Genomic DNA, 7,886 nt, shown 5'->3' with positions numbered 1-7,886 from the left:
GGGGGGGGGGGGGGGGGTACAAAAACCGGTTGTATGCGGAAAAGTAAAAGGGATCTCAAATACCACAGAGCTGTAAATACGACTGGGCCCAGTGTTTCTGTTAGCTCAGCTGCACATAATTAGCACCATGCCACACAGCGCTAACGTAAGCTAACTGGACAACTTACAGCTTTAACCCCTCACTGCACCAACACATTATATTCAATAAACACTTCAAGTAACACATGAGGACCCAACAAGCCAGATGTTCGCAGGCGCATTAGAAGCAGACAACCCTGGGTTCCATGTAAATACCAGGCCCGTAAACGAGAGCTGTGCGGCCACTGTGAACCACCAGAGCCTCGGTTTGAACAGCCACTAGCCGACGGTGGTGGACGGTGAAGCGGCTGCTGAGCACGAGCCGTGACCCGGACAGCAGCGGGCTCGCGGCGGTACGCTGTCCCAGAGCGAGCCGCCTCTGTCGCTCCGCGCGACCGACCTCACATCTACGCAGTTGACTGAAGCCAACGGGCTCGTAACGTTAGCTGACCATATGTGCCTTATTTTACACACATGGTGGCTTTCGTTCACACCGTTCACTGGTAGAATTCGTAACTTTTCACCAAACACAACCACCAGGCCAACGGACACGCTGCTAGCAAGCGCGCTGCTCGGCACCAACGGTCGACAGGGCCACACTACAACGGCCAACTTCAGTGACGTTTCTTCGCCGTTGCAGCGCGTAACAAGCGAAGCTCTTCTAAAACTGAAACCTAAAGGTTGTCGGCGGGGAAAAGGCGGAAATACCAAACGATACTGATCAGGAAATATACCAAAGCGCGTAACGTTAACGTTAAAACACTCACCTCGGGAATCACATAGGACATAAAGTGCTTCTGTGCAAAAATTCTTGCAGACCTACCGCTAGCAGGCTAGCAAGGTAGCTAGCCTAGCGAGCTAGTTCTTCGAGGCTTCCGAGGCTAAATTGAATAAGAAATGACATCACCGAAAGGCGAAATGTTAAACGTAGAAAAAAAACGAGGAAAGGCGAGTATCCGTTTTGAGCGACTGTAGTTCTCAAGCTGTAAACAAAACATGCATAACCCCTCGATGACTGTCAGACGCTGTATGATCGGTTAGTTTACTATCGGCCATTTTGCTTCTGTGTGGAGGTTTAGCCAGCATATGATATCACCAGGCTGCTTGTTGATCAGAGAGGGGAGGAGGAGCAGGGGCGCGCACCGACACCGCCCACCAGGGGGAGCCTTACCACTGGAGACATCACGTCATACACGCGGGGCATAAATAAGTAAACAAATGGGTAAACAACAATAAAACCCCCAAACAAATGGATCCGAAACGTGTGAATGTATCACCTCCCCGAGGCTGTGGGCGGCCTCGGGGTAACGTTGCTGCTGCTCTGAGCTGCAGTGTTGAAGCTTTTTTTATTCCATGTATGAAAGATTATAATCTGAATAATTGTGAGATCTGTATTTATTTGGATTTTGGGCGGAATACTGTGATATTTTTGTCTTTGTCAGAGTTTTACGTGGTTTCATTAATTCATTTATTACAAGATTTGATGCTGACTCTTCTTCTTTCCCGTGGTCAGAAATACTGTTGACACTCCCAGGTAGTCCTGAAGATTTGCCAGAGAAACACAGCATTTTTGTCACTTTTAATGAGAACATACAGTATTTATTACAGTGGGAATGAATAAAAACATAGTCTAGACTAGGTGAGTGGGTCTACCACAATTAGTTTGCCTTCTATATTATATTTTTGTTTTAGATTATTAGTTATGTCTCCTCAACCCATCTAGCAACTGCACTGGTGTCCCGTTGTCTGTTGTGTATTTGAACACACAAGTAAAGTAAAAATCAATATTTTTTAGTATTCATTTATTTCAAAAACTGGTTACAAAAGAAAAAAGGAGTTGGCAGTAAAAAACAAAACCATTCAGTTATAGTTAACTATAAGAAGCTTCTGTTGTACAATGTAGTGTAAATACAAACATTTCAGTCATACATAGCTCACCTAAAAAATATCCAGAAATGTTTCCCTTTAAAAAAAAACCAGTGTTCATATAACTGCAGTTGTATTAGTTTGCTATTTTTTAAGTATGACCTGTATTTAGGATTATGTCAGCTCCAAAAAGAAAGGCACTGTCTTTATTGCAAAATGTGGATAAGCACATTTGTACCCTCCACTACATCCCTACTCACAACATACTACAATCCCCTTCACCTGGACCGTCCGTCCCTCTTTGTGTCCTCACAGCTTAACTTTCCACTCACAACATAACTGAATGACAAGTGACCCAAGTGGGTACCCGGTGTAATTCCCCAAGAATAAGTTTGAAAGTACAATTAAATAATAAAACTGTCTGTCTTAATGGAAAAAAAATAACATGACTGTCAAGTAAAACTGCTAACTAAAGGCTACCTTCCTTGTGTGGGTCAAATCTATTTTAGATTCAATTAGTTTCCCCATATTCCCCCATTGTAGCCAGTCCAGCTTGGCTATATAGATAAAAAAAAGTCCTGTTGGCATGTATGTACATAGGCCTAATCTGGCCTTTCCAGGTAGGTAAATTGATGTTGGTTCCCTCACTTTGAATAGTAAGATGATCTAACAATAAATGTTAACCCTCTATAAGCACCTGGCTGTAGTTTGGTGCCTGCTGGCATTCAAAGACAGTGAATATCCACATTTCTATTTCTATTCATCTCTTCTCTACTGAAGTCGATCCAGTTCGACCCATGCTACCGCCCTCTGCTGGCTGTGGATGGCGTTGCGTATGGCTGCCAGCAGCTCATCAGTGCAGCTCCAGGTGCTGGGCTCCAGGGTGTAGTAGAGCAGGGGCAGCGTCTCTAGCTGCAGCTCCTCAGCCTGGCACACCTCCTCCATTATGCTCTCCTCTCCACACCGTGGGAAAAACTTCCTGTTTCAAGTGTTGGAAGGTCATATGCAGCAGGTTAGAGGACAAAATGTTGGGTTCATGCAAAAGAAGGCTTACTGTGAGGTAGGAAAATACCCCACTGTCTGCACATGAAGTAAAATTCACCTACAACATGAATAGTTAGTGTACAATGAACCTGGAATGAAGTTCCACCATGCGACTATGATCTCATGTGTACTGTGGCACTGAATTTTCTCTACTGTACATGCAAAGCAAATGGATGTGCACTTACCTTAGCTTCTTGTGTTTTTTGTTTTTAGGGCGAATATGGATGACAATAGGGTAAATCCCCTGTCTTAATAAGCCCTCAACACTGGGCAGGCCTAGCTCCAGCAGACAGTGCTTGTCCTGAAACAGAGACAAAGAGGAAGATTTGGATAACATGTTCTTTATTACATGAAAAGAACAGCTGATACAGGCTTATGGATTTAACCTACAAACAGTACAATTCAGTAACAAGAAGGTGTGACTATGTGTTTGTCAGGAACAGCAAAAACAATAAGATTATATTTTTTTATCTTATCTAAAAAAAAAGGACAATGATGTGTTCTTTTCATTACCTGGCTGATGACATCCTGTATTGACTGCAGTCGTATGCCCAGAGCCTGCTCTGGACTGCAGGAATCCAACAAGAACACTCTCTTGTCTCGTCTCTCTGAAGGCTGGATCGGCTCTGCAAACCACAGGAAACAGAGGTTGGAGGAGACGGTGGTGTATCATGTGACGATCAAGTGAAGAATCTCCTTTTTCTTCACTCGCATTTGGGGCATCGTGTAAGTGTTTTTGCTGTGCACATACCTGGTGGGCAGGTGTTGAAATTCAAACCAGACTCTGCTGGTTGCAGCAGCCTCTCTATGAGGCCACGGGAGAGAAGAGACGGGGAGAAGATGACCGGGCGCTTAGTCTGGACCTGCACCGGCTGCACTACACTGTACGGGATCAAGTGCTCCTCGTGACCTGAGGGGGCAGGCACACATGAAGGTACACGTACATTCCCGCACACATTTATCATTTATCGCACGTATTTGGCGTCGCATACTGGTAACACTATGGCTGGCTCTTACGTTTGCTGAGTGTGTAAAGGACCTGCTGTGTGGAACCAATCCCACGGCAACCGGGGTCCACTGCCTTAACCAATCGTACGCGTCCGGAGGCTTTCTTCAAGAGCTACAGGAAAATGGAGAAAACTCTGGTTACCAGTTCTGTAATAGTTTGGTTAAACACAGAGACTGAAACTGAACCTGCTGTTTATGTAATTTCAACATGAGCACATTCATCACCTTCTTCTTGAGGTCCTTTTGCTCCAGAGCCATTTTTCGTAGCCTCACAAGTAACAACTGCTGTGCCCTGAGATGGACAATAGTACAATCCAGGTTATTTACACTCCAGTATCAGCATTGTTTGAATATGGTGTTTAGTTCTTACTTTTATGTAAACTATGTATTTCAGATCTACTGTAAAAAGTCCTTTTGGCCTGAATTAGAATATGGTCTAAAATAATACAGCAGTAAGATACCTGTTGTAGTTGGGCATGGTTCCTTCCTGCAGGGGCTTGGCTGTGCGGGGGTCCACCAGGGAACAGCGCCAGTGGTATTTTCCATTGTACTTTGTGTCTGTGACATGTATAATGTCGTCACAGGACACACCCAGAGACGGCGAGTCACCGTGAGCATCCATGTTGAGATTGACACGCACATAGAAGGAGTCAGCACCCGTAAATGTAGGCGACGAGAGCTGGGAGCACAGCTTGGAGTACGCTGAGGACAGGAAACAGGAGAGGGGGCGGCTTATAGTCTCAGTATATTCATATTATATTCATCCTTTTAAATCTGTAAGTATATGGACTCACCCTCTGGGTTGCTCTGGTGTTTGAGTGTTGAAGGCTCGGTCCACCACTGCAGAGAAAAGTGGGCAACCTCAGCAGTGCACTGGGCCATCAGCACACTGCCCCCACCGAACAGGACCCGCTCCAGCTGGACAACATGAAGAGAAAGCTACATGTTATGTTCCAGCCACACATTCTTATATTCATCATCTTTTTTACCCTTTTTTCAAAGAGATTGCACACATCTGCACGCCGAACTGTAATATGCATTTGTCCAAAACAATTCACAAATAAGCATTGGCGGACACATTCTCTTTATTAAGCATGTGCACACGTACAGCCCACACACACGATCTATCACCAAACAGACAGACACACACCTCCAGGAGCTCACTGCCCTCCTTTAGTCCACACTGTTCAGCGGGGGAACCAGCTCTCACATGGCTGACAAAGATCCCTGTTCGGTTTCCTCCGACTATCGTAATATCGTCAGCTAGACTGGCTTTTCTGTGCTTTGGTGGGGTGGGGGGGCTTGAAGATGGGGAGCGGGGGGGTATCCTGAGAGAGGATGGGGTGACATTAGGCAGAGATTTGGCAAAGATCAGTACAACTCGCTTTTCTATAAGCAAAAGGTGAACCTTTCATCATATATTCACATTATGTATGTATTGTGAATATTTGCACTTACAGTATTAAACCCTTTTAGAAACCGTTGTACCATATTTTTCATGTTTAATGAGACGTTAATCACTTAACTATATGCTAGAAAATCATTTTTGGTTGCATATTGAGGAACGAAATAAGATCTTAACTTAAAATATTCACACAATAGCCTTGTAAAATAAATCTAAAATGTTTTATACTGCAGTTCGTCAGTCAGGACCTTTGCATCATCATCAGTCCTATCTAAGAAGGTGTTAAGATGTTGGTGCAAGCAGCGTATTAATGAGATCATTGATTATTAAACAGGAAGCCATCACATATGTCAATGCTTTCATCAAGGTTTTGGAACTGAGGTTGTACCTGGGGACATTGGGTTGGTGTGAAGAGACTACAGGCAGGTTGACCAGGTCAGGGGGGAAGAGATGAGAGTGTAGGGAGTTACAGGAATCCCACAAAGAAGGTTCACTCGGCTCACCTGAAAACACCGGAGAGCCTCATAACTTACCCTCACGATGTACTACTTGGATGCCAAATGAAACAATTACAGAATTGAAGACAATCATTTAGAAGCTAATTTGTTTGTTGAAGTTAAGAAGCACCCAGAGGCCTCATTTTGTTTTTAAAGAAGACTGTGACGGTTGACACACAAACATGACACAATCAACTATACCTGTAATGTTATCGTTCTCATCACTGCCCCAGGACTCCAAGTCAAACCTTGTCAGAGCGAAAAAGGGTGTTAAACAAATGAAATAAAGGTAAAGAAATAAGTTAAAACAGGCTGAATGTATTCAGTGGGGTTATGTGGGGCTCACTCACTCTGTGTTGAATCGCCGGTTGATGGAGTTCATACATGGCGGAAAAGGGAAGGTGGACAGTCGATTTATTTCCTTTTCATTATCTTCTGCCTGAGGATAGAGAGGTAAACAAAAAGATTCACTTTTTCATTCTCTCTGTGCTTGGTAATGAGCAGAGCTGTGATACTCACTGACGAAAGGAGATTCTCCTCTGAGTTGGACTGAGAATCTGTGAATGAGCAGAAAGAATATTTCTATAATTAAAGTGCATCTATATGAAATAAATAAAGTAATCAAGTATAAGTAATTTTCTACTCCTTTAAATTCCTTAGAATCATCTTCCAGCTGTCTGTGCACACAACTTACCCATTGAGTTATCATTGGCTTGGCCTCTAGAGGGCGTCTGTGGCACAGGAAATACAAGTAAATACAGTATGACCTCACAGCTAGTGAGAGGTATTGTGCAGGTACTAACACGCAAAGAGTTGCATAAGGATTTACTACAGCGTCTCATGCTCTAGACAATAATAAGATCCTTGTCCAGCTGAAGACATTTCCTAGGCAGTGCAAAAGCCAAATTCCTCATATAGTGTATTAACAACAGGAGAAAACATGTTGTCTCCAGAACAGTTGTGTCTTGTGGGAATGATCCGTTACAGTACACAAAGAAGAGGTTACACTACATAAACAGCAGCTACAACTCCTATGATTGACAACAGCAACACATTCCTACAACCAGCTGATTCTGAATCATGGCGATGGTGATTCTGCACTTTGTGAATGTGAGTGAAATAGTAGCTGAATGCCAGCCCTGACCTTTCGCAGCAGCAGACGGCTGCTACTGGCCTGGGGTCTCAGTTCCAGGCCGAGGGAACAGCAGGGGCCGTAGCACTGGTCCTCACTGCAGAGGGACAGGTGGGACTGGGGGGCAGACACAGGGAATCATTTTAATATGTATAAAATGTTGTGTGGTTGCAGTGGAAGGACAGTGCTGCTCTCCTAACTTGCTGTGACCCCGTTGTTAACTCACACAGTGTAGACAGGGGCTGCTCTGCTCCATCTGCTCCCGGCTCCTCTCCCTCTCTCTCTCCAGCTCCCTCTGCTGCTGCTCCAGGTTGGCCTGCAGCTCTGCAATGCGTTTCCGCAGACGGTTCTTATCCAGCAGACAGTCAGTGTACTCCAACTGCAGGCTGTCTCGACTGTGCAGAGCCTGGTGAAAAGATGAGAAAGAGAAAAGAAGTTTGCATGGTGTAAAAACATGTGAGGTTATTAAGTTAAACCTGCACTAGGTGGATTCAACTGCAACACAGGTGACTGAAAATGTGCCTTGATGCACACTGTAAGACGGTTAGAAACTGTGTTGGACCCTCCATTCACACTGACCTGGTCTCTCTCCTTTTCCAATTCCATAATCTGGTTGAAATAGGACACACTCCTCTTCTGCTCAGTCTCCCAGTCCAGCTGGAGAGTCCTCACCTTCAGCTGTAGCTGCTCGCTCTGTGACTCCAGCTACAAACATAGTTTACCATTACAACCGCCATTCAAGGCAGAGCAGAAATAAAACACTGGCTATGGCTATAAATCAGACTTTTCAACAAGTCATTAAAGTTAAAAATCGAAAAGGCTAATTCTAAGGTAATAAAAACACAATGATTCTTAT

General features: G+C 44.4%; 1 protein-coding gene across 1 annotated transcript in view; it reads right to left on the bottom strand.

The window, feature by feature from the left end:
* Positions 1 to 1,901: 1,901 nt before the first annotated feature.
* Positions 1,902 to 7,886, bottom strand: part of zmp:0000000896 (caspase recruitment domain-containing protein 10) — a 14,652-nt gene continuing 8,667 nt past the window's right edge. Inside the window, exons 8-24 of the mRNA XM_035654403.1 lie at positions 7,610 to 7,735; positions 7,257 to 7,436; positions 7,043 to 7,147; positions 6,593 to 6,629; positions 6,418 to 6,455; positions 6,249 to 6,337; positions 6,100 to 6,146; positions 5,790 to 5,904; positions 5,147 to 5,324; positions 4,791 to 4,914; positions 4,458 to 4,698; positions 4,222 to 4,288; positions 4,006 to 4,108; positions 3,740 to 3,898; positions 3,502 to 3,614; positions 3,174 to 3,289; positions 1,902 to 2,923 (exon numbers count right to left, since the gene is read on the bottom strand). Of these exons, the coding sequence (XP_035510296.1) occupies positions 2,716 to 2,923; positions 3,174 to 3,289; positions 3,502 to 3,614; positions 3,740 to 3,898; positions 4,006 to 4,108; positions 4,222 to 4,288; positions 4,458 to 4,698; positions 4,791 to 4,914; positions 5,147 to 5,324; positions 5,790 to 5,904; positions 6,100 to 6,146; positions 6,249 to 6,337; positions 6,418 to 6,455; positions 6,593 to 6,629; positions 7,043 to 7,147; positions 7,257 to 7,436; positions 7,610 to 7,735 (2,046 nt within the window). The 3' untranslated portion in view covers positions 1,902 to 2,715. The remainder of the gene's footprint in view (positions 2,924 to 3,173; positions 3,290 to 3,501; positions 3,615 to 3,739; positions 3,899 to 4,005; positions 4,109 to 4,221; positions 4,289 to 4,457; positions 4,699 to 4,790; positions 4,915 to 5,146; positions 5,325 to 5,789; positions 5,905 to 6,099; positions 6,147 to 6,248; positions 6,338 to 6,417; positions 6,456 to 6,592; positions 6,630 to 7,042; positions 7,148 to 7,256; positions 7,437 to 7,609; positions 7,736 to 7,886) is intronic.

Source organism: Morone saxatilis, unplaced genomic scaffold, assembly GCF_004916995.1.
Source record: "Morone saxatilis isolate NCDOM2014 unplaced genomic scaffold, NCSU_SB_2.0 Contig14, whole genome shotgun sequence".
NCBI lineage: Eukaryota > Metazoa > Chordata > Actinopteri > Moronidae > Morone > Morone saxatilis.
Note: the sequence above shows the minus strand (reverse complement) of the source record. Positions and strands in the feature narration are given on the sequence as shown.